Source organism: Anabrus simplex, chromosome 1 (assembly GCF_040414725.1).
Source record: "Anabrus simplex isolate iqAnaSimp1 chromosome 1, ASM4041472v1, whole genome shotgun sequence".
Taxonomy (NCBI): Eukaryota; Metazoa; Arthropoda; class Insecta; order Orthoptera; family Tettigoniidae; genus Anabrus; species Anabrus simplex.
Genome location: NC_090265.1, coordinates 1191020837 through 1191045547, shown reverse-complemented (window position 1 = coordinate 1191045547; position 24711 = coordinate 1191020837). Strand labels below are relative to the sequence as shown.

The 24711-nt window shown below is 36.2% G+C and overlaps 1 protein-coding gene across 1 annotated transcript in view; it reads left to right on the top strand.

Annotated features, from left to right (window-relative positions):
• Positions 1-24711, top strand: part of stan (Protocadherin-like wing polarity protein stan) — a 302411-nt gene that overhangs the window by 158911 nt on the left and 118789 nt on the right. Inside the window, exons 27-29 of the mRNA XM_067138004.2 lie at positions 6218-6404; positions 8534-8673; positions 19212-19386. Coding sequence (XP_066994105.2) covers positions 6218-6404; positions 8534-8673; positions 19212-19386 — 502 coding nt within the window. The remainder of the gene's footprint in view (positions 1-6217; positions 6405-8533; positions 8674-19211; positions 19387-24711) is intronic.

Below are 24711 nucleotides of genomic sequence, written 5' to 3'. Positions count from 1 at the left end.
AAAGTGGTAGTTTAAGGGAAGGTGCCAAAAATTTAATTTTTATTACCTATCTTATTGGTCATATCGAAAAGTACTACAGTAGAAGTCCGCTATAGCGAGTATGGCATATAACGAGAACTCCATTATAGCGACGACTTTTTTCTGTCCCTTCAAAATTCCTATATTAATCTGTGTATCGTCCTTCGGTTACAGCGAGAACCCTATCACTGGCGCATCCGTTATTACGAGCGATTAAGCGCGCGCGATTTTTTCCGTTACCGATATTTATGCACCCCAGCAATTATATTGTATGCGATCGATTACCTTCGGTATCGTTTCCTCGCTATGTGCACTAGCGATTTCTCTCGTCGACATTTGAAGGAGATGTCGGAGTCGATTAGTAATACCCGTCGACAGCTGTTCCGTAAAGAAAATTCGAAATGAAAGAGAACATATTTTCGTAATAAATGCGTAAAAAACATGTCCAATAACGGTTGTTAACTCGTTAAAAATTAAAGCCGACTAAACGACCGCTTAATTTTGAGGCTAAATACTGCAATTAAGTAAGAATGGGATACACCTCGAGATATGGCAGAGTGCTTAATTGATTTCAGAAGTTAGTTTATATTTTGTCACGTCTGGTTAAATTACGGAAAGTCTATTATGAAAATTTATAGCGAGAAAGTTATAATTTCTCTCTACTGGCGCTTGAAGTGTGTTTTCATCATACGTATAGTATGGTTAAGTTAGGATACATGACGATGTTTGAATAAGAAAACTGAAACGTTTGCAACAAAATGCGATTGATCATCTTCGGTACGGTATAGTTTTCTCACTTTGTGCATTTGCGAGCTCTCTCGTTGATATTCGAAGGCGATGTTGGAGTTGATTAGTAATACCCATCGACTGCTGTTCTCTAAAGAAAATTCAAAATGAAAGAGGATAACACGTTTTCGTAATAAATGCATAAATAACGTGGCCGACAGCAGTTGTTAACTCGCTAAAAGTAAAGACTGAAGTAAACGATATCTTAATTTTAATGTTATATACGGAAATTAAGTAAGAATGTGATACACCTCAAGATATAGCAGAGTACATCACTGATTTCAGAGGATATTTCATATCTTCTCGCGTCTAGTTACGGCTATTTACATGTAAATTTTTCGCGAGGAGGTTATTTCTCTACAAGCGTTTCAAATATGTTTTCATGATAGGCTACATATACGGTTAGGTTAGGTGACGCTGTTTGAAGAAAAAAGCTGAGGTGTTTGCCACAGAAATCTCTAGAGTGATACCGTATTTCTCCGAATCCAAGACTTTTTTCTTCTTCTCAGAATCTCAAGGGTTGTTGCATTCGCGGCCTAACAGTAAGTTAATGGATACCACTGGCAACTACCGTGGTAACCACGCTGCTTCTTTTCACACACACACAGAACTCGTTGACAATAAACGACCGCCTCTTTACTACACATCGCTAGCCGGGACAACCAGTTGTACAGTGCCTGAGTGTTTCTCAAATCTGCAGAATGGCATCTAAACATGGGACCCTTCGAATTCTTAGAAAAGCCATGGCTACTCAGTGGCAGAGTCATAACGCGTCTATTGTACTTGACGCTTAGTAAAATTAAGGTTTATAGACAGCAAGAATATTTTCGTGATGGATAGTCGTATTGTAAAGATACGTGGAAAAGGTATTGCCGGCAAATTTTCAACGGGTTCTAGTCGATATTATGATGCCAATTTTAAGTTAATGTTTATTAAACATTCGGAAATGTAGAATAATTGTGCAGCCGCAAGAAAATACGGCATAGGCCTAACTAAAGCTAATATTTGGCGTTAGCGTGAAGACAAAGAACAAAAAAAATGCGTACTGTACAAAAAATGCATGCAGTGGTCCGCAACAAGGACGCTTTAAAGAAGTCGAAGATGAAATTGTGAGGTATGTGCACGATAAACTCAACGGCGGAATGGCCATACCATGGCGCAATTAACTCATTCGTTGACTTTCATCATTCGCGATTAGGCCTATACATCGCTAGCTGCTGAATTTGGCCGAACTCGACAAGCGAGACGTGCGTGTAGCGGTAGCCGGTTATATCTGACGCTGCGTAAAAGTAACAGTTTTATAGACAGCAAGAATAATTTCCTGATGGATCGTTGTATTGTAGAGACGCATGGAATAAGTATTGCCAGAAAATGTTCAACTAGTTCTTTTCGGTATTATGATGCCAATATTAAGTTAATGGTCCTTAAACCCGCGGAAATAAAGAATAATTGTGCAGCCGAAAAAAAAAGAAAAGAAATACGGCGTGACGAAAGTCAATTTTCAGCGTCTAAAAATAGTCTAAAAATGCATAGGCCTACTAGAGAACAAGGCATTCATATGATTTTACAAACTTCTTTTTGAGCCTGATATAAATTTTTTGAAGGAAAAAGTGGGATTCATCTTGGATTCAGAGAAATACGGTACTATATTTTTTTCGGAATGAAATTAAACATATACTTTCGCGTAGTATCGGATTACAAAAAATAACAAACAAGTAAGCCGTAGTGTGGATATCATCTGCGGAAACGCAAGTTTTGAACAAACTGATTGCCGTTTCATACCGATTTTAATGTGCATGAAAGTTTTTCCGACTTTTATAGAAAAATTGGATATAACGACAATCCGTTATAGCGAGTAAATTTTTCGCTGTTATGAATTCTCGCTATAACAGACTTCTACTGTACATAACAAAAATTATAGAGAGTACAATTTCTGATTATTTATGTCTTATCCAGTTTTACCGTACCGACTATAATAATATTGGTGGTGATGGTGATTAAATTGTGAAGATAATTATAAGAATAAGAAAAAAGTCATGAAGGAACGATCACTTGAATAACAACACAAGTGGGAGTTATGCAAGAAAGGAGGACTCGCTTTACATTAGATGCTCTAATATTACAGAGTCGGAAGAAAATTAAATGTGAAGTAGGCTTGCAATATAGAAAGCTCATAAACTTGATCAACATTACATTGACCATTGTTTGTTATGATGTGCTTTGTGTATTCTGCTGCCATTTATCTCCGATAGATGGGATTACTGCTGCATACCTAGTATAACAGAATATTGGCAGGAAGTAGCTGGGGAGTTAGATCTCTCTTCTTTAGCATGTCATACCCCTGATATACAAATTTTCTGATACTACTGGTGTGGAATACACTGGATCATCATAGTATTCCAGCTGTTCGATCCCTACCCTGAGGCAGTGATTGAAATGAGCAGTGTGCACATCTAAATGGAATAACCACAAACCTACTACGCTGGCGTAGCAGGGGGAAAGGTGATCCTATGATGTGGTGGATAGGGGCGTACTAACTGACTTGCTGGCGGACTTGTGCAACATAAAATAGCTCTCGTGGACCATACACACATCCCCCTGTGGGTGGGGAACGCAGGCGAAGAATACACCCAAGGTATCCCCTGCCTGTCACAAGAGGCGACTTAAAGGGACGACCAAGGGATGATCGAATTAGAACCATGAGAATACTTGTAATTAGTACCACCACGCAGGGAACACCATTTGTTTGCAAGGACTACGTCCTATTACAGTAAATGTTAGGAAGCTTGTAAATATAAATAATTGTAAAGTACATGACCGGTTACATGAGGTCACAGCTTGTTTTTCTTTTTTATTCAGAGTGGTTAGCATCATACCTTTTTTAAGTCAGTTTCTTGCTTTAGCCTCATATCTTTTTTGTTTGTTTTTCCTTTGATGTTTGAGATTCAATGTATGTCTTGGGGCTTAAAAGTAAATGTAAAAGGGATTTAAATTAGAGTCAGGAGGGACTAGATCAAATCATTTTCAAAGAGTACGAAACCATGCCATCACATTTTCTTGGATTTATTGCATGAAGTGTGAATGAGAATGTGTGAGATGATGGAGTTTGGATCCACAAATGTTTTGGTAGCGTCATCTTCATGATTATTTTAATATAAAGTTGAGTGTAAATTAGTGATTGATTCACGAGTTCCTCGAACGCAGTTTCGTATTCCAAGTTCCGAATATTAGAATCACTTTACTTTAAATATTATTAATATTATTAATGCTGTTTTCTTGAGGCGTAAGGATGAGATATTTCAGTGACTTTCTGATTTTCAGACATGATCTATTGTTTATGTGGTAATTTCTAAATTTCAAGTTATTATTACAGAGTTGGCCACTTTATTATTCAAGTTAACTTTTCGAGCGCGAGTGCTTTGATTTGTGACCAGCATGGTGTTGTTTCTTTCCATCTGTGAATATTAGATTACGTCATTTATATTTCTATTCAGTTTCAGCAACTCTAGGACGTGTGATTTTTTTTTGTGTGATAATGAGTAAGAGGACGCGTTCCTCATTTAAAGGCCTGCATTTTCATGTTTAACTTGCCTCGGGTAGATTTGTGAGCAGTGTGTGTTAAAGGTTGGAACCTGTATGTTTTTTATATTTGCTGCATTATTTTGGGAGACTGAATCTCCGTTTTGAGTCATTCTGCCATGTAGTTGGCGAGGATAATGTGTGTGTCTACCAAGGAGAGTTTGTTTTAGCGGCCTATTTTATTGGTTTTGTCCATGTCACTACAGTTGTTGCAGTAGACGAGATTTTTATATCACGACATTTAGTTTTCATTTTTCTTTTATGATATGACCGCGCTGAGGAATATTTGTGTCATGTAATCTTTTTCAGAGACCAGCGTTGAGTTACGTGTCTACTCTGTTATTTTCATGAATTTGCATAATGTAATTTATTCCAGGAATCCACGTTGATTTATGTGTGTTGTTGTAAAGTCCACCAGTTGATTGGTTTTGTGTCATATAATTTATTTCAGGAACCTACGTTGAATAGGGAGTGATCGCTTAAATTGTAAATTTATTTCCTTACATTTTCCATTGAGACTGAGAGTGAGTGAGAGTTGCATAAATGCAGGATGCTTTTTCTTGGTGAGGCCGGGAAAATATGACATGTTTTTGTTCTTTGATTGTGTATATTTGCCATTTATGTGATTTTGTTGAGTGTGGTTTTGATCCACAGTGTTTTGTTGTGCTCATGAGGTTGCTCATGATTGAGGTGTATATATTAGTAGGATGTTTTACCACTCAGCGTAGTTTTATATTGTACAGTTAGATTAGTCATTGTCTCCCCTATGTGCATTAAAACACATCTTTTCTTAAGGTTAGGGACCCCCACTGCAATGTCAAGTGTGCAGAGTTAACAAAAATGAAGCCAGGAGCGTGGTGCAAGCACGCTATCCAAAGTGGTAAAGTAATAAATTTCAAGAATATTTTTCCTTGCAGTGTTAAGTATGTGTGTCAGCATACGCTTGTAAATTTGTATTATATTTTGATTCTCAAGATGGACTCTATTAAGCTGAGAGAATGATCTGAGTCATGTAATTTTTGATCACTTTGATAATTTTTTTGCTATTTTTCTTATTTTCTTGTTTATTTCTAATAAACATATTGTTCCTCTAAACTGACATCATGCTTTGCCTTGTTTTATTTATAGCTTTTAGTTGACCTCACCGTGACCATATTAGTTATATGTTCTGCCTCAAAATCCAGGGTGTAAATATTTTAAGTTTTTTTTTTTTTTTTTTTTCATAGTTCGAACTGGAGCAGCTGACTAGGCTGGGGCAAATTACCTTGATGGTAGAAACAGGGACAACTTCACCTATCCCATCAATGCAAAAAACCTTTCTGACTCAGTGCAGCGTTCAACCACTAGCAAAAAATAGTATATTTTTACATTTTAATTTACACTTACCTTATACACAGTATCATGATGCATAATTGTAATGTATTGTCGCAGCTAGCCTCGCACTTGCCAGAGCAGGTTGCATTTCCTGGCTCAAGTCCTGTAGTATGATAAAGGAAATATGCTAGAGAAAAATTGTTGGAAGAGACCGACAAAGAGGATGCATGGGATATGAAAGAAGCGATCTAGTTTCATAGAATACACCTTTAACTTGGATAGTCAAATAGCCCTATGTAATTACATTTTTCCTTGCGTTGCTAATGTACTGATAATCCTTTTAAACAGTTGCATGTATATTTATTTGAATTTCATCTTATAATTTAAAATGACAGGTATATATTGAAGATAACAGTACATTAGTACTGTAACCATTAATCCTGGTAATTCAAGTTTTGGTAAAGAAACGTACTGTATCCTGTTTATTCTGTTCTAATCATTGGTACAATTTCCTTACTAGAATATCGTAGACACTGCAAGCAGCGTGCTGGATGCTCAATACCATGAACACTGGGACCGCATTGAGGAGTTGACTGGTGAAACTGCTGAAGATTTGGTGCTAGCTGTTGACCGATACATTGCCACACTCACTCAAAGTCAGCAGGATACCTACACAAATCCCTTCGAGATTGTTGCTGATAATATGGGTATGTGGTGAATTTTTGTTGTAGATATTAGTAAATCTGAAATAGTGGCTCAAATTGTATAGAAGCATTCATGATCAACTGACAGTGGATGTTTTGTTGCTCTTCAGTTTTTCAGTACTTTCTTACAGCTTGAACTTAATTGTTTCTATCAGAGGGCATGTTTATTGGAACAGAAAAAGTTAAGTTACAAAGTGGTCTTTTTTTTTTCTTTCTAAGTTTAATATTTCCTTAGTTTATAGAAAGATTGAGAGCAACAACTTATCGTATCAGGAAGACTTAGTTGATAATAATACTTTGTTGACAGCATAAAACCACGTTATACAGATGTGTTTATAACTTAGAAATCATTGCATAAGGTACAAGGAAGAAATTGGTATTGCAATAAGGAATGAACTTATTAGTACAATACTGTAAGTCAAATAAGCCAAGTTTACTAAAGGTATGTTATGTATTATGGCGTTATTCATAAGTAGGGATGTGAACAGTCAAAAATATCAATATGTAACATTCACACTTCTCATCATTCTATTTATTGGACTATGAAACTTCTATGATGTTGGTTTCAAAGGGCTGATTGAATCTCATGCATCTAGGAGGAACATAGATGTTGACTTTCTCCAGTAATTCAGAACATTATATTTGTCTTCAGTTCATAGTCTAATTAGATCCTCAAACATCACCACCAAAAATTATTTGCAAACTATGCAGTTACAGGGAAACTGCAGAAACCAAGGACTGCACCATAATGAGGCACACAAGTCATAGTGAGGATTGAGGTTGTTTGTCATTGTTTTCCTCAGTGGACTAAAGAATGCTATTGGAGCACAACCAGCCTTATGAATAACACTTCTCATATCATCCAGATGCACTAGGCATGCTCCGAATGTAATTGCTCAGCACGTCCCATACCTCAGCAGATCTTTACTGAACACGCGAGAGGTCGCACCCGCGGCAATTTGCCGCATTTTAAAATATTTGTTAATAATTTCGTTGCTAGCCACTGTAGGGCTTAGGGCTCTCGTTTCATCCCTCCCCTCCCTCTCTTTCGCCTGACGTTGATTATCGTCAGTAAATTGCCTGCTGCGTTCCAGAATAGTTTAAGTTTTCTTTCACTCCCGCATCTGCCGCGGCATATTGCCTTTATGCGACCCCTCGCGTAGTGCATTCTTACATGACTGCATTTCCAAGAAAGTTTCTTAAGTAAAATTCATGAGGTTTATGGTGGCTTTCAGTGAAGTGTGGTGTTGTAGTTTTATCTTGAATTGTGACCAAATCATTCATTGAAATGTACAAATGGAAACGCGGCAATTTGTTCACACGCGACCTCTCGCGCTCTTTAAAAACTCTCGTAACTTTACCAGATTTTGCGACAAAATTCATTAATTTTTTTACATTGAGAAAATATTGTTACTGGGTAATTATGTTAGTACTAGTCGAAAGGCAGTTACACAGGGTACATATTAATATTTTTATCAGAGCATTCACCGCCAAACTAGCAGCTCATTAAAATATGAAGCGTGAGCAATTTGCCTTTGCACGACGGATGTGACCTCTCGCGTGTTAATCTCAATATAAGGTACAAAATATTTGGTCATCAGGAGTTTCAGTATATTTTGTATAGTATTCATATATTTATGTTTTCTTCCTTTTTTTTTTTTTTTTCACCTCCATAAAATTTCATTTTGGTTTTTCAGAAAACAGTGTTGCAGTTTTCCACTGTAAATAATGCAACCAAAACTTTTGATGGCAAAAAGGAAAGGAAAACACATTACATTTTTAAAATAAGTGTGGAAGAGAATAGGGAAGTAAATTTCAGTGAATAGAAGCTGCCACAGTATATACTTTGACACAGGCAAATATTTTAATATGAATTAATTTACTATTTTTTGAGTTCTGAGAACAAATAAATCAGTTAGAAATAGTTTGTTGATGATTGTTATCATGTGAGAAGTCTAAAGAGTCATTGATTTCTATATTTTGTCTCTCTTCTTCATCAGCTGTCTTCATTTATGCTTCAACTGTTTGATCTAAGCAGATGAATTTAACAATTGGTGTATTTAATTTTTTTGCACATATTTTATTGTTTTGTTATTGTACCAATTTGTACCATTTTGTTTCTTTGTTCACAGTCTTAGGGCTAGATGTAGTAACAGCAGAGAGTCTGTATGGCTACGAGACTCTCAAGGAAGTTTTGCCTGGTACTCCAAACATTCCTGGTGAACGAGTTGTACTTCCTGATACATCTCAGTTCCTTGAACCTTCTTTGCAGGTAATAGTTTGTTTCATCACTTACTTTTGGAAGAATAGAAGGGCTGAATAGAATTTTAAAAAGTGTTTATGTGTTCAAACTCATTTTGACATAATCAATGTCCTTCCCTTTCTTGAGCTATCCTTTTCATATCTACCCTGTAAGAAGTAGGCATTACAGAACACTCTCGGTATCCTTTGCCTCTCTTAAAGGACCATTAAACTCGTGAAAATCATTTTTATTTTTATGAATTCAATTAAATTTCAAGTGAAAGAGTGGAATGTGAAATTGGAATTAAAAAATCTCTGTTGGCTTGCAAGATATGAAGATCCTAAATTTTAGGGAGGAGGCAGCATGATGTCACTTTTGCCTCCTGACAGGATATTGCATTCCACTTCCATCTGTCTACATGTGTTTCTGTGTCAGCACATTGTTTGGAATGAACAGTCATGTCCAGAAAAATGAAGCCTTATCAATTTGAACTGAGCTGCACAACATTTGGACTAGAAAACAAACCACTGGCATCTGAAGATTATTGTATGATATTGGTGTCATTATGAAACAGCGAATATGAGAGTTATAAAATGCAGGGCATCTGTTATTTTGGAAAGACAGGAAAACAACGACTGGTGTAAGTGTGAACATTGTGAAGTGATGTCCATTGCTACTGAAAGTTTCTGCTATAAAAAAGGTGAAACAGTAAATGAAACGTGTGGAAGTGTGATGTGTATTCCTTGGCATGAGGCTTTTCCAATGATGTGTTAAATACAACCTGTTGTCTGCATATGGATAAAATGTATATCCTCAATGTGAGGGAAAGACTGATTATGAAAATTAATGCTACCTGGCAGTCCATAGCCTATTGCCAGTTTGTGTACTGGGTCAACTCATGGACTCCTTCAGAAAGAAAGAAAGAAAGAAACAAGAGAAAAGTTATTCCATCTTGTGTAATGAAGGCAATCTGAGAACAGTATCCCCAATAAGGAGATACATATGTAGGATTTTTGACTGCTGAGGAGCTAGAACCAGAATACTTTGATTAATAACGAATTTTAAAATATATTTAGAACATTTTTAACCAGACATTTTTGAATCATAGGTAATATATTTCACATTAATCCATATTGAAGAGCAATATAGTGCAGAACAAAAGCTAAAAGTTTCCACCTATTCAATACTGTTTGTTGTAACCTTTAAAAAGTTACATATATTAGTTTAAACTAGTTTCAGTCTTAGCAGAGACCATCATCAGTCAAAATTAAAGTAAAGGCAAGACATAAATAAATAACAAATATATATGAAGCAAGCATGAAATTCAAGACAAGCAAAGATTTTAAAAACACTCATCACAATCACATGTTCATACTTGTTTTAGCTCAGCTGAGTTCTAGAAGATTCCTCTAGTGCTGATATTTTTAGTGTTTCACCTGGTCTTCTGTGAGGTGCAGTCTTCCAATTGGAGGAAAGCTGAGAGCTTGCACAGGACATGTGATTGTGATGAGTGTTTTTAAAATCTTGCAGATCGTGAGACAAGCTGCCCAATTAGAAGACCGCTATTCCACCCAAAACAATAGTGAAGTTACCTTGAGGTAACAGTAAATGAAACAGCTTCTCACAGCCTTCTAGTACAGTTTAAATGAAGCCTTCAAAGAAGATTTTCAACACACATACAAACACTTAACACTTGAGGACTGTAAAATGGATCGTTTTTATTGTATACAAGATCAAGTTATTCAGTGATCATATAGAAGAGCCTCACAGCACACTTTTAAAAGACGTTTTCAAAAATGTTTAATTGGAAGAATATGTTTTAACACATTGTAGACACGGATTTTAATTTTGAGTATACTCCCTTTATCCCTTCTTACCCTTAAACCCCCCAACCACAAACCCCCACCCTCCTTTCCTCTTTCAATATCAAATAGTAATAGTAATAAGTTCCCATGGGAAAAAATTATCAAAATTTTTAATGTGCTTACTACTCATGTATTATCATCTAAGGTTTTTTGGACACACCTGAAGATGACCACTAAGTGGCCGAAACATGTACTGTGATTGTTAATGTTTTTATAATTTTGCCAAAGGCATGTAATAAAGTATCGATTAGGTGGTAATTTTAATCTAATAAGTTGATTATTATCAGATGATATAAGATGCTCGATGTTATTACTTTGACCCAAAGCCCATGTATGCCTAATCGCAGAGGTAACGAACCATTTCACAATTTTGTAAAATGTTGTGTGACTCATAAAACATAAATCAATGCATACATTAATGCTTTCATGGGTCGTAATTGTAGTCATGATATAAGCTTTTGGGCTTTATGCTGTGTCAAGAAAACAAGGTGAAATTCTTAACGTTTCGCAGAGAACTGCTCTGCGTTTTCAGAAAAACGACTGTTCACAATGAAGACTTCTCCAGCAATGAATCTTTGAATTTAAGAATGCTTTACTGTGGTATATAGTTAGTGGTATGCTCATTTGTCATCAGATGGCTCACTGTATGCTAGCACCACTAGCATTCCAAGTGGGAGCTAATGACACCATCTAATCTCCAATTAAGGTGTTCTTAAATTCTTAAATTCAAACCTTCATTATTGGAGAAGTCTTCTTCGTGAACAGTCAAGATTTTCTTCTGAAGATGCGGAGCAAAGTTCTCTGCAAAACGTAAAAAATTTCACCTTGTTTTCTTGACACGGCAAAAGGCCCAAAAGCTTAAATCATATCTACAAATCAATGCACTCTGTCATGTATTTCAGTATAGCAGTCCACTCCCATTATGTACATGCCAGTAGCCAATATGATTGATAACATAGAGAATTTAACTTTTTTGAGGGGGGGATCTCCATACAACAGTATAGCCTGGTAGGTAAGTCATTTGGACACTCAGAGGAGGTCCTCTAGTAGAAAGATAGAAAGAATTGTTTGAATTACTTTTTTATTGAAAGTAAGGCACATGGCAAAGAGAAGTAGCAGGCTCTGCCACATCACAAACACCATCTAGTCTCATTGAATTGGCATGCTTTATTTTTCCTACTCGTCAGCTCCAGCTATACTGTTTCATCACATACCCTGTCATCATCGGAGGTTCATTCTCTTTCTTCTACTTCATACATTGTCCGGCTCCATGGATAAATGTTGACTATATTTGTAAGTAGTACAGGAGATATTATAATTAGAATTTTGTAAACAATATAAATTTATTAAGGATGAGTTGTGTGTTTAATAGAAAACATTGTTAGCGTAAATTGTATAATATTGTATTATAGGAAAAATTTTCTTCTCTTGTTAATTTAATATTTAGTGCTTGACAATAATGTATTTTAGTGTACCATTTGCCACCGAGGTAGACACCTCATTTGCAAATAAAGAGATTTTGATTTGATTTTAAATGGTTAGCATGCTGGCCTTTGGTCAGAGGGGTCCCAGGTTCGATTCCCGGCAGGGTCGGGAATTTTAACCATCATTGGTTAATTTCTCTGGCATGGGGGCTGGGTGTGTGTGTTGTCTTCATCATCATTTCATCCTCATCATGACGCGCAGGTCGCCTACGGGAGTCAAATCGAAAGACCTCCACCTGGCGAGCCGAACTTGTCCTCGGACACTCCCGGCACTAAAAGCCATACGCATTTCATTTCATTTCATTTCATTTCATTCCACTTCATACATTGCATCACGAGCAGAAGTATCGCTGTAAATAATGTGTGACTGGAAGAGACCAAAATATGCCATCCTTGGGTAGTCACTGCTAACTAAATCCATCAATTTCCATATCAAATACAGTAGGCCACTCGTGATATTTTTTTACAAACATGATCAATGTTCAATTTGGCATCAATATGAAAACCCAAAAGTTTAACTGACTGACTTTCAATATCTTTGGATAATCCTAGTGTGAGAAATTGAGTTTTATCCTGATTGCACAAGTCTACTGGATGAAAACCAGTGCATTGCAGTTGCACGAGCTTCCTGTGACATTTGATGCAAACCTGAGATGCACTGGTGTTTTGTAATTAACGTTGTATCATCCACATAGGATATAAGGGCATGAGCTGTGACATTTTGCGGTAAATCACTGACTGCCAGAATGAATAAAAATGGACTGAGGACAGAACCCTGTGGCACACCAGTTGTAACTTTCTTCAAAGTGGAATACCTATTTTTAACCGAGACAAACTGATATCTGTTATTTAAGTATGAGTTAATTATGTGCAGTGAGGGATACTCGACACCATACATCTCAAGCTTTGCAAGTAAAATTTCATGATTAATACAATCAAAAGCTTTACTTAGATCACAGAACACCAAAGAGATGGCCTGCTTGTTTTCAAAAGGTGTTAATATCTGATTAACTATTTCAAGAACAGCAGTAGTAGTACATTTACCTTGTCAAAAACTAAACTGATTGTTGGATAGGAGATTGTAAGTTTCAAAATAGTTGCTAAGTGATTCAAATATTTTAGAAATTATTGGAACAATTTAGACTGCACGATAATTCTGAAGAAATTGTTTATCCCCACTTTTAAATACTGCAATAACTTTTTAAATAAATCGGGAAAACTCCAGACTCGGAACACTTATTACAAATAAAAGCTAGAGGTTCAGAAATCAGATGTATTATTCTTTTAATGATGTAATTAAATAACCATTCCATACTCTTATTAGAGTTTGAAAATTTTAAGCTAACTCTAATTACTTCATCAGGTGTGATTTCAACCCAATGGAAAGTGTTTTGACAAGGGGGGGGGGGGGGGGTTGAATATGAAGAAAGTCACTCGCAGCTGTACCCGTTGCCTTAATTTGATCTCTGATTTATTTTACAGAGTTTAAGAAATAATTATTCAATTCTTCAGGATCGAGTAATGTGTCTTGAGTACAAGTAGGGATGTTTTCTTGTACTATAATATCCCATGTTGCCTTGCATTTGTGGGGTGCATTCTCAATATATTTTTCACAAGCTAAAGTTTTGGCATGGATAAGTTTTCTTTTATATAACTTTTTACAATTAAGATAAGCTTTATACATGCCATTCTGCTCGATTCCTCCTTGACAAGAGTTTTTATAAATTCTATACAGCAAAAGCATATTTTCTCTATACTGCGTCAGTTCATCAGTATACCAGTTCAACTTCTTGCTTTTCAGTTTACCATTAGCTGCCTCTGTGGATCAGCGGTAGAGTGTCGGCCTCCGGATCCCAAGATAGCGGGTTCAAACCCGGCAGAGGTAGTCGGATTTTTGAAGGGCGGAAAAAAGTCCATTCGACACTCCATGTCGTACGATGTCGGCATGTAAAAGATCTCTGGTGACACATTTGGTGTTTACCCGACAAAATTCATTAAATCTTAGCCATAGACGCCCAAGAGAGTTTCGGTATACTCGGCCTGCCATCTAGTGGGGGCCTAGAGTAAAACGGAATGTCAAAATTGACGAGCAGACAGCCAGATGGCGTCAAATTGAAATGTCTGCACACGGTAGCTGAGGCCATACGATTATTATTATTATTATTATTATTATTATTATTATTATTATTATTATTATTATTATTGTTGTTGTTGTTGTTGTTGTTGTTGTTGTTGTTGTTGTTGTTGTTGTTGTTATTATTATTATTATTATTATTAGTTTACCATTACAACTAATTTTTACCAGTGGTGAACATAAATGCCACAATTCAACCAATTTATCTACAAAGTTTCCAAAACAGTTTCAGTATCATTTTCTCCCATTTCAAATTCAAATACAAAGCCCCAGTTAATTTGTTTCAGATTTTCAATAAATATGTTAATATAATCATCACCCTGACTTTTTACCCACATCAGAACAGGTTCGTCATTTTAAATTATGTCAGGCTGGTTAAGATATAATGATATAAGCAAGGGGTTATGATCTGCGAAACCCCCACCAGCAAGTCTCTCGAAAAATTTACAATAATATTATCCAAGCATGCATTATTATGTGAAAGTAGCTTGTTTGTGCAAGTTAAATTTAGAGTTCTTAGTAAATTCAGAAAATTTCTAGAAATCTGCTCATCTGGTTATACCATCTCTATGTTAAAATCCCTTCAAACAGCAACTTTTGCCTTAAGCTTCAAGCATTTTCCCATTACTAATTCAAAATTCTTAAGAAATACATAAGCAACAGCATTTGGAAATCTATACAGTTAAAAGGTGGACTATTACAACTTTAATTTAATAATTATTATTGTGATCTATAATAATAATAATAATAATAATAATAGTAATAGTAATATTAATAATCATCATCATCATCATTTCTTCGCTCCAGCAAGCCGGGTGCGGTTGTGTACAAGCCTCCTCCAGTTTGTTCTATCCATCCACAGATGCTGCTCATATGTGCAACACCAGTTCACATCTCTAATTTCAAGGTCCTTCATTATCTGTTTACCCCAAAACATCATGAGGTCTTCCTCTTGGTCTCTTCCCAGGAACATTGTGGTCAAAGTATATTCGAGGAGTCCTGTGAGGGTTCATTCTTTTCATGTGACCATACCATTGCAATCTCTTCGCTTCTAGAGTCTCCAGCAAGCTTCTCTCCAATCCAAGCTGTTGTCGGATATCCACATTATTGTATCCATTTTTGTTTTTTGTAGACAAGAACGGAGGAACTTAATTTCTGTTGCCTGAAGACGACTCTTTGTTGGTCCAGTAAGTGTTGCTGTTTCCAGGCCATACGTCAATATAGGTACTAGGTATATTTTGTACAAGCTGATCTTGGAAACTAACGGAAATGTTTCATCCCAAAGTATTTGACGTAAAGCGTGATAGAATTTGGAAGCTTTCTGTATTCTGTTACTAATCTCTTGATGTATGGTATTGTCTGATGACAGAACACTACCTAAATACTGGAAGTTGTGTACAATATCCGTCTCCTCATCTCCAATTCTTAGATGAACAGTTGGAGAGTTTCTACTCATCACCAAGCCAACTGTCTTCGTTTTGCTGATTTTGAGACCTAAGGTTGTAAAAGCTTCATTCCAGAGATCTAGTCTAGTTTGTACTTCTGCTTCTGTCTCGCCCCATACCATTACATCATCAGCAAAAACAAGGGCATTAGTTGTTGGATCCTTTCTCTTAACCGCTTTTAAAACTTCATCCATTATGATTATGAAGAGAAGTGGTGAAAGACAACTTCCTTGCTGGACTCCACTCTTCATTTCAAACCAACCTGACCTTCCATCCTGGACCTGGACACAACACTTGGTTTCATCATATAATCGTTGTACTCGTGCTATGATGTCATTGGCCACTTTCTTATGTCTCAAACATTCCCATATATGCCTGCGTGGTACATGGTCATATGCTTTCTTGATGTCCAGAAAAACAGTTATAAGTGTTTTACCTTTCTCCCAATACTTCTCATAGAGCATTCTGGTGGCAAAAATGAGGTCTGTAGTTGATCCATGAGGTCTAAATCCATGTTGTTCCTCCTCAAGTGTAGGTTCAACATATGTTCTAATCCTGCTCTCAAGGATGGATTCATAGATTTTGAGGCCATGTGACAGCAGGGTTATACCTCTGTAGTTGGTACATTTCTTTCTATCACCTTTTTTTCAACAAAGGGATGATGACTCCTTGCTTCCAGTCATTGGGTATTACATTCTCTTTCCAGATTGTATTTAGTACCCTGTACATCCACTGTTGTCCTACCTCTCCTAGTGCTTTGATCATCTCAACACTTAATTCATCTGATCCAGTTGATGTGTTGTTTTTCAGCTTAGATATTGCTGTCTCTACTTCCAACCATGTCAGGCTAGTGGTATTTGTGTTGCCAAAATCATAAGGTTCGTCGTCTAATGGAGTGACATTTTCATAACAGTTCAGCAAAGTTTCAAAGTGCCTTTGGAACTCCTGTAATATTTTGGTCTTATCCCTAGTCACCTCACCATTAGGAAGTTCTACAGATTGGATAGATTCATTTTGAGTTCATTTTGAGTTCATTTTGAGTTCTTCTATTCTTAACAATACTGTATAACAGTTTTTTATTTCCATCCTGCATTATTTTGGTAGCCAGATCATCCTTGCATTTCTGCTTTTCAGCTAGTAATTCTTTCTTTCTGTATAGTGACAGCTTCTCCTCTATTTCATGTTGATCTCCCTGCATTCTTGCTTGATATAAGGATCTTCTTGCACGGTTTCTGTCATTGATAGCCTTTTTAATATCATCATTCCACCAGGCAGTTTCTTTAGGTTTTCTTATTTGACTCTAACAATTATCAAATTCTGATCAACCAGCTTCACACAACTATATTCTCCCTCTAATTTCACACAATATTGACTTAAATCAATCTTTACAAATTTAAAATACTCTCTAACTAAAATCCCAGCTCCCCCATTTTTCTTTTTTCTCCTACAAAATATATCTGCAACAGTATATCCATGGCCACAAAATATTTTACTTGATTTTCAGAGAGCCTATACTCCGATGCACAAATCACATCAACTTTCTTGGTTTGGCAAAAGTGTTCTAATTCTAAAAACTGATTTCTAATGTATTGGATATCCCTTGCAATAAATTGAGAGATTTACCCATGCTATCCTTCTTTTGTGAGGAAAGCAACGGGAAACTACCTCGCTCCTCATTTCCCTAGTGTGCCTCTTCAGTGATGCCTAAGCCATCTATGACAGCTGATGGCAGAGCTGTTGAGGATCCCACCAGCGGCATCGCTGACGGACTGAACATACATACACCCTTCTTTTGGATGCAATTTACCTCTTGGCAACTACTTTTTGTATCACTCATTACTGGTGGAGATATCTGACCTGATGTTTCATGTACTGGTATTTATGAATAGGAGAATAACATACCTGAGTTTGGCTACTTACTAAACTGTCTTTGATAATGGTTTGATTTGGTGACCGATCTGATTTGGTCACATGGTAGTTTTGGTTTACATGGCCTGTTAAAATTCATAACATTTTCTAGTTGACTGAGCCAGCTTAAAGAATAGCTGGCTCTTTCTACTAGTTTTTCTGGTAGGTATTACAACCTAAGGGAGTTGCATTTTTCAAAGTACATATCTTATGATTAATAAAATCGAGAACAATGTTAGCAATCTTTCGTTTACCTGAATTGTTTAGATAGAGGCCATGTTTTGTATAACAGTGTCTCTTGAAACTCCTGCATTCAATAACCTGAGTATTATGAAAATGTTTACAAATTTTAACAATATCTGTATTAACTTTGTCCACTTCAGTGTTCACACACGAGTCTCTACTCAAATCATGCCTGTGGGGCATGTTCACTACAAAGATGTTAGTGTGAGTCAGCTCCCCTAGTGTATATGTAAGTTGTGACTTTACATTCTTGGCGTCGTCGTGAGGTACGTCATTTGTACCACCGATGATAAGCACTGCATCGCCGTTCCCAAGTTTCTAGTTGCTTCTTCTACGTTTTCCAGGACATAGCTGATAGAAGCTCCTGGATAATACTTCTCCGGTTGCTGCTGTATTCTCATCGTTTATCAATCCTATAATTCCCCTTCCTTGGCTTTCACCGAACACAGCTACCTTTGCTGATTTAAGCCTAGCTGGGTCTTGATTCTGAAATCTAGGCCTAATTTTTAACCTTAGCACAGCAACGGCAGCGATGTTTTGCTTTCACGTGCGCGATCACTTTCTTCCTGAATTCAATTATTTAAGGCAGAAAACCTATTTCTGATGTTTATTTCTAGAAATTCAGCTGTAGATTTCTTCTTAGCTGGCCAACCATGCACTACTTGACACCACGTGCTCAAGTTTGTTACTGATACCGGTATATCACTCAAAGAATGGTCAGTCCTGAGTTCTAGTGATCGCAGTCTTTCTTTTAATTCTTGACTTTCTACTTTTAGAGCCTCATTGTCCTTTTGTAGAATGTTTATAATTTCTAATGCACTTTTGTATTCCTCATCGTTTATTTTCGGTGCTTCATCGTCAACACCTTCGCCAACTGCAACATTCCGAACACACTGCTCTGCAACCATCAATCACATGAATCACACAACATTCGATTTTTCACTAATCTTTGACATTTTCCACACTTTTCGTCATTTTTTACGATTAATTTACTCGGAGGATAAAACACTACATCGTCATTACAACATTTTGAAAAAAAAAAAAGAAGCAACTCCCACCAACACCCTGCTCTTCAAGCGATGACGTGACATTGCTGCACAGAAACAATGCACATTCAGAAACAGAAGTCATTTAAAATTTTTTTCAAAAATATGACCTTATTCCATGCCACAACATGGTAAGAAATGGCAATACAGGATCTTAACTTCAATCATTGCTGATTTTTTCATGTTTCACTATTTTTCCTTTGTTGCTCCATGTAGTCTAAGTTATTCCAAATCCGAGGTGCCCTCCCCCCCACCCAATTACCTCAGATTAACAAGACTCTACTGTATATATATTTCTCTGTTAAGAGAAAGAAATACTCTCAGAATAAGTATGGAAAAGTTTTATACACCTATTACATTTGTTTGTCCTCAACTATATTTTCTCTCTGACTCACCTAAATGAGTGTCATAACTGTGTTTTTTGTTTGTTTTTTTGTATGTAGTTATCATCAGCAGCAGCATTAGGGTCAGCCCCAGGGCCAGGTATTCTGCCGAAGGGTGGACCGACGCTTGTGTTTCCCAAGTATAACAATTACATGCTGGACCGGAACAAGTTTGACACCAACTCTAAAGTGTATATTCCCCTCAGCTTACTGGGAATCAGACCAATTGAGATAGGTAGGTACTGTACAAATAGTACTAAATTGACCTAAATCAGGGTTATTTTCACATTTCAAGTCCATGTATAATTCAGGTAGTTCTGATAAAGGAAGATATTTGAAGTTTGAATACAGGTACATCAATGATAAACATTTTATCCCATTTCTGGAGGTGTATAATTCTATAAGGGGTCTGTTTAATGAATGATATACAGTAAAAGTCCATTATAGCGAGGATTCCAAGACGTGAAAGCTTGAGTTCAATTTCATTTTGAACAATTGAAGTAGTATCACTCCAGTGGATTCTGTGGCGATCGTTTCAGTTTTCTTATTCAAACAGCATCACCTAACCTAACATAACCTCATATGAATCATGAAAACATATTTCAAGCACCAGGAGAGCAATGATAACCTTTTGCTATAAATTTACATGGGAAATTAACCAGGTGCAAGAAAATACATACATGAAACCCCATTAATGTGTTCCTCATTACGACAGTTTCTCACTTAGCACCTTATACATTTGAAGTCCCGATTCACGTCGTATTAAATCTATATAAAGATATATCACTTATCGCGTCGCAAATTTTCTCCATTACCGTTTAAAATGCTTGAATTTTTCCTAGCTCTGAAAATATTCTTTGTCATCCCTTGTGAAAGGAACGTGATTTTCAGTGCAGATTAGATGCCTCGCCACAGGAGACAGGTCGGGTAAATTTGTGCGAAAACGGAAAATGGCCTTTAATTCCTGAACTTTACAGGCAAGCTGATAGCCTCAGGAAAGTTCAATTTTGCTTTCTGGTTTTCATTGATATTGCTGTTTGTGCTTGTATTTCACATTCCATTCAGAAGTTAGAAATTTGTTCTGTGTTGAGTGATACAGTGAAGGGTAGTGAATATTTGTCGCGTGATAACATACGCACGGATTAGGAACATAATTGTGTGAAGTTGACCAGTGTGGTGCATATTTGCCTTGTGGTATGGTTGCTGAACAAGTTGTGAAATCGCCTACTAATGAAGACTAAATTAAAATAGGTAAGTGGACAGGCATCTCTGCATCTTTCAACGGTTGTGCGTATGTTGAAACTCGCACCTTCGCAGTTTCGACTCTAATCGATCAAAGTCTTGTCGCATTGAAGTTGACGGTCAAAGTCATTCTCTGGTACATGGCCAAGTTTAATGTCCAGGTAATTCATGGCCAGCAGAAATGTTTAATAACCCATTGGTCCGAAATATGAGGCTTCAGCTGACATTTGATTTAGAAAGAGTGTGTGATATGCAATAATGCGCTCATACTTTTATGAGCCCTAGTGCAAACGTTTTTATATCTGTTGTCTGGTGTTTTACGCACTTTTTAATACACTATTGTTATTTAATAATCCTCAGAAGAAAAGTTTTTTGTATTTGTTTTATTGTCTTTTTCACATCTTTTAATATTCTCATCTCATCTTTATAAAAATGGTAGATAGCCGATATCTTTCACAGTACCTGTACATAAACGACGTAAAGTGTATGAATTACAAGTAACAACTCTCATTATTGTTCTGTATTGAAGATGACGTTAGGCATAGATATCAAGGATAATTTAATAAAAAACCACCTATTCAATACTTTCCACGTTTAATGTGGTTATTCTCTACATGATTTTATGTAGACTTATTAATATCACCCTTTCTCAAGACTTATGATTTTAAAAAAAAGATCCGTTTCATTTTATTTTTATTTTTTAACATTTTAAGTTAACCAGAATAGAACTGCCAAGTTAAAACACATTTAATTTAAATTTATATTTATATTAATATCACCCTTTCTCAAGACTTATGATTTAAAAAAATAAGATCCGTTTCATTTTATTTTTATTTTTGTACATTTTAAGTTAACCAGAATAGAACTGCCAAGTTAAAACACATTTAATTTAAATTTATATTTTCAATCTTGACCAACCTACAAGCAACAATCAGTTCAAATCTCCACTTATTGTTGACGATACATCCTGTCACCAGAAACGGTACATCAAGAACTTAATATGATATAGGGGTCACATAAACCCCGATATGCAATCCTCTTTACCGAAAAGAAGATCCATTTTAGTTTTGGACATTTTTCATATTAGATAGATTAGGACCAAAAAAACTTAACTGTATTAACTTATGTTTGTATATATTGTGTATAATGTATGTATTGTATATAGTGTATATATTGGTATGTTTATATTGGTTAAAAAGGTCCCAAACCTTGACCTAAAGGTTGTTTACAGGCTGAAGATGCCCAAAATAATGGGTGAAACATGTACCTGACCAAATAAGTCTACATAAAATCATGTAGAGAATAACCACATTAAACGTGGAAAGTATTGAATAGGTGGTTTTTTATTAAATTATCCTTGATATCTATGCCTAAGTGTATGAATGTCGGGAAAGAAAGAAAAAAATCAAATGTTTACAAATAACTGTTTGCTAGTTCTTATTCGTGTATTCAACAGTACGTTTTCTTGTTTACCACATTCTCTTTCCTCTGCAGAAACATCCCAGTGAGGTTTCACTGAATGAACTAATGTCTGAAATCAGTCATCCACTCTGCGCTGTATTTTGTGGTGTACTTAATTTTAATGCAAAGCATTAAAATTACGTGATCGTTTATTTCAACCTTTATTTCTAACAAGTTAACTACTGTTATTGGTCAGGTTATTTATGTATTTATTAAGGAAACATGTTCTTTTTCATTTCGAATTGTGATTACAGAACACTAGTCGACGAATATTACTAATCGACTCCGACATCGCCTACAAATGGTAGATACTTGTACTTGTATCGCCTACAAATTCGATCGTCGACGAAAGAGCTCGCTAACGCACGTAGCGAGAAAACTAACCGAATCTGATCGCTCGCATTCAATATATTTGCTTGAGTGCATAAATATCAATAACGGATATATCATTCACGCTTAATCACTCGTAATAACGGATGCATCAGTGATTGGGTTCTCGCAATAACCGAAGGATAGTACACAGTTTAATATATGGATTTTTAAGGTACAGAAAATATCTGTCGTTAAAACAGAGTTCTCGCTATATGCTGTACTCACTATAGCGGACTTGTGCTGTATTTAGGTTTTGTACTTTTCTGTCTGTAGTAAGATTATATTGAAAATTTCAAAGCATGTGTAAAATAGAAGTGAGGCAGCTGAAAACGTAAGATTTAATAAATATAATAGGATGAACACAATGACACGTCAGAATAGGAAGAGGGGCAATAGAAAGGGAAGGCATGGACAAACTGGAAACACACAAGGACTAGGAAAATCCCCTCACCTTCATACACCACTATCTCTAAACAGATAGGCTCTCTCTTCATCAAACCTTGTTGTTTTATATCCATCTCTTCTCAATGTGTCCAACGAGCTAGTTTCTGCTTCCCAGCTTCACCAGGAGGGTAGGCATTAACATTCATAGAGGCCATCTTGACGGATCTTCACTCTTGATGTGAGAAGTGTACGATAAGAGTAAAGCTGGAAAAAATAGGAAGATGGAAAAACATAAGATAAAGATTAATACAGGTGGTAAAATATTACACACACAGGACAGACACACAAGGGGAAAAGGATCCCAATGGGATAATATAAGTATTGGAAAGGAGCAAACAAGTGTAAAATCAAGTCATGTATAGGAACATGAAAATGAACATAATAGGGCAAAGGCAATGACAGGTTAGCATTGGAAGAGGGGCAATACAAAGCGCAAACTCCACATCTTCAAACACTGCCATCTTCGAATAGATAAGCTCTCCCCTTATCAGTCCCTGTTCTTCTACATGAATCACTTCGTTACAATGTTACCTAGTGAATTGTAGACAAGAACTACACATATTCTTAGTGTTCTTTCAGCTAGACTATACGCCGCGTATGAGATTCATTGTTGTCACAGTTTCATGGGAAGGCTCAGGTTTCAGAATAAAGACTGAATGACCAATAATGACCATTGCATCGGTATCACCCCAAGTTATTGTACAAATTAGCAGTACAGATTATCACAACATATATTATACAGTGTCATTTGAGCTAAGAAGAATACCACAATCTGCCTGTTTTGCTAAATTTGTGTATGGAATATAGACATTATCCCTGATTATAACAAAAAGTTATTTTCATTTCTAACTCTTTTCTTTATCTCTATGACTTTTCTTTACTGTTCAGGTAGACTGTTGAAATTTATTTAACTCTATTCCCTGTAATAAATTAATAATTTGTGTTACTATTAACATACTTAACATAGTATTGACATAATGCTTTTATGTATTATATTCAATTTTATATGAAGATTCAGAATATTACTCCTGATAAAGTGAAGTATTTTTGTAATATAAATTTGTGGGTCCTAATTAATACAATGTTGGTCACATCAGTTTCCTCTTAGGAAGACATTCTTTTGATTTTCAAATAAATTTTGTATAGCTTGAAAGGCTGCAACTTTATATCATTCCAGTACACTACTCTCACAACAGTCCACTTTATAATGACCTAATCTACTCGTGTTATCAGAGTTGGGAAGTAAAAGTAATCAGATTACTCGTGACGATACATTATTTTGTAGTAATTTTTTCTTGTAATCGTTACTTTTACAATATGTAATTTTTACTCATAGTTTACTTCTTGAAGTAGAAGTGTAATTATTACACTGTAGTAGCCATTACATTACACAGTAGTAATCAACATACATCACATGGAAGCTGTAACGGGGAAAAAAAAAGTGATGATGAAGATAACATTTTCAGAACCACTAGCTTCGTCAGTGCTGGATGAGGTACCTTCTTACCTCTCCAGTACTTCTGATGACAAACTACTCACACAATATCCATCACTGCTCTGGATATTCTCAAAATTAACATGCTGGCTGCCACCTGATGCGCATATGCGTCATGGCATTCCTGCAGGGTCTTGTATGCATGATTTTTTTTTTCATTTTCTTTGTTTTGAAAATCCAGAAGGGGTCTAATATACGAGTAAATAAGTTGTAGTCATTTACATCATGTATAGCATTAGTGGTAAATCCTAAAGCAAGGCAAAGTGCAGGATTTTCAGAGAGCTGCCATTCTCAGGAGGCTTCCCGGTACCGCACAGCCAGAGATTTAAGAATAGCAGGAAAAATGGTACATGCGACTCCCCTCCACTGTGGGCATGTCTATAGGTCAGAAATATTCACAGTTGTTACTATTAATAGCTGGCCATACACGGAAAGGAATTGTGACAGGTGAGGCCTTTTGTGACGCGTTCCAACAGGCTAGGACTGCTCGTTAGTGAGCGAGATCAGTTCGAGGCGTCGTCTGCTACAGGCGAGACCTGTTGTCAG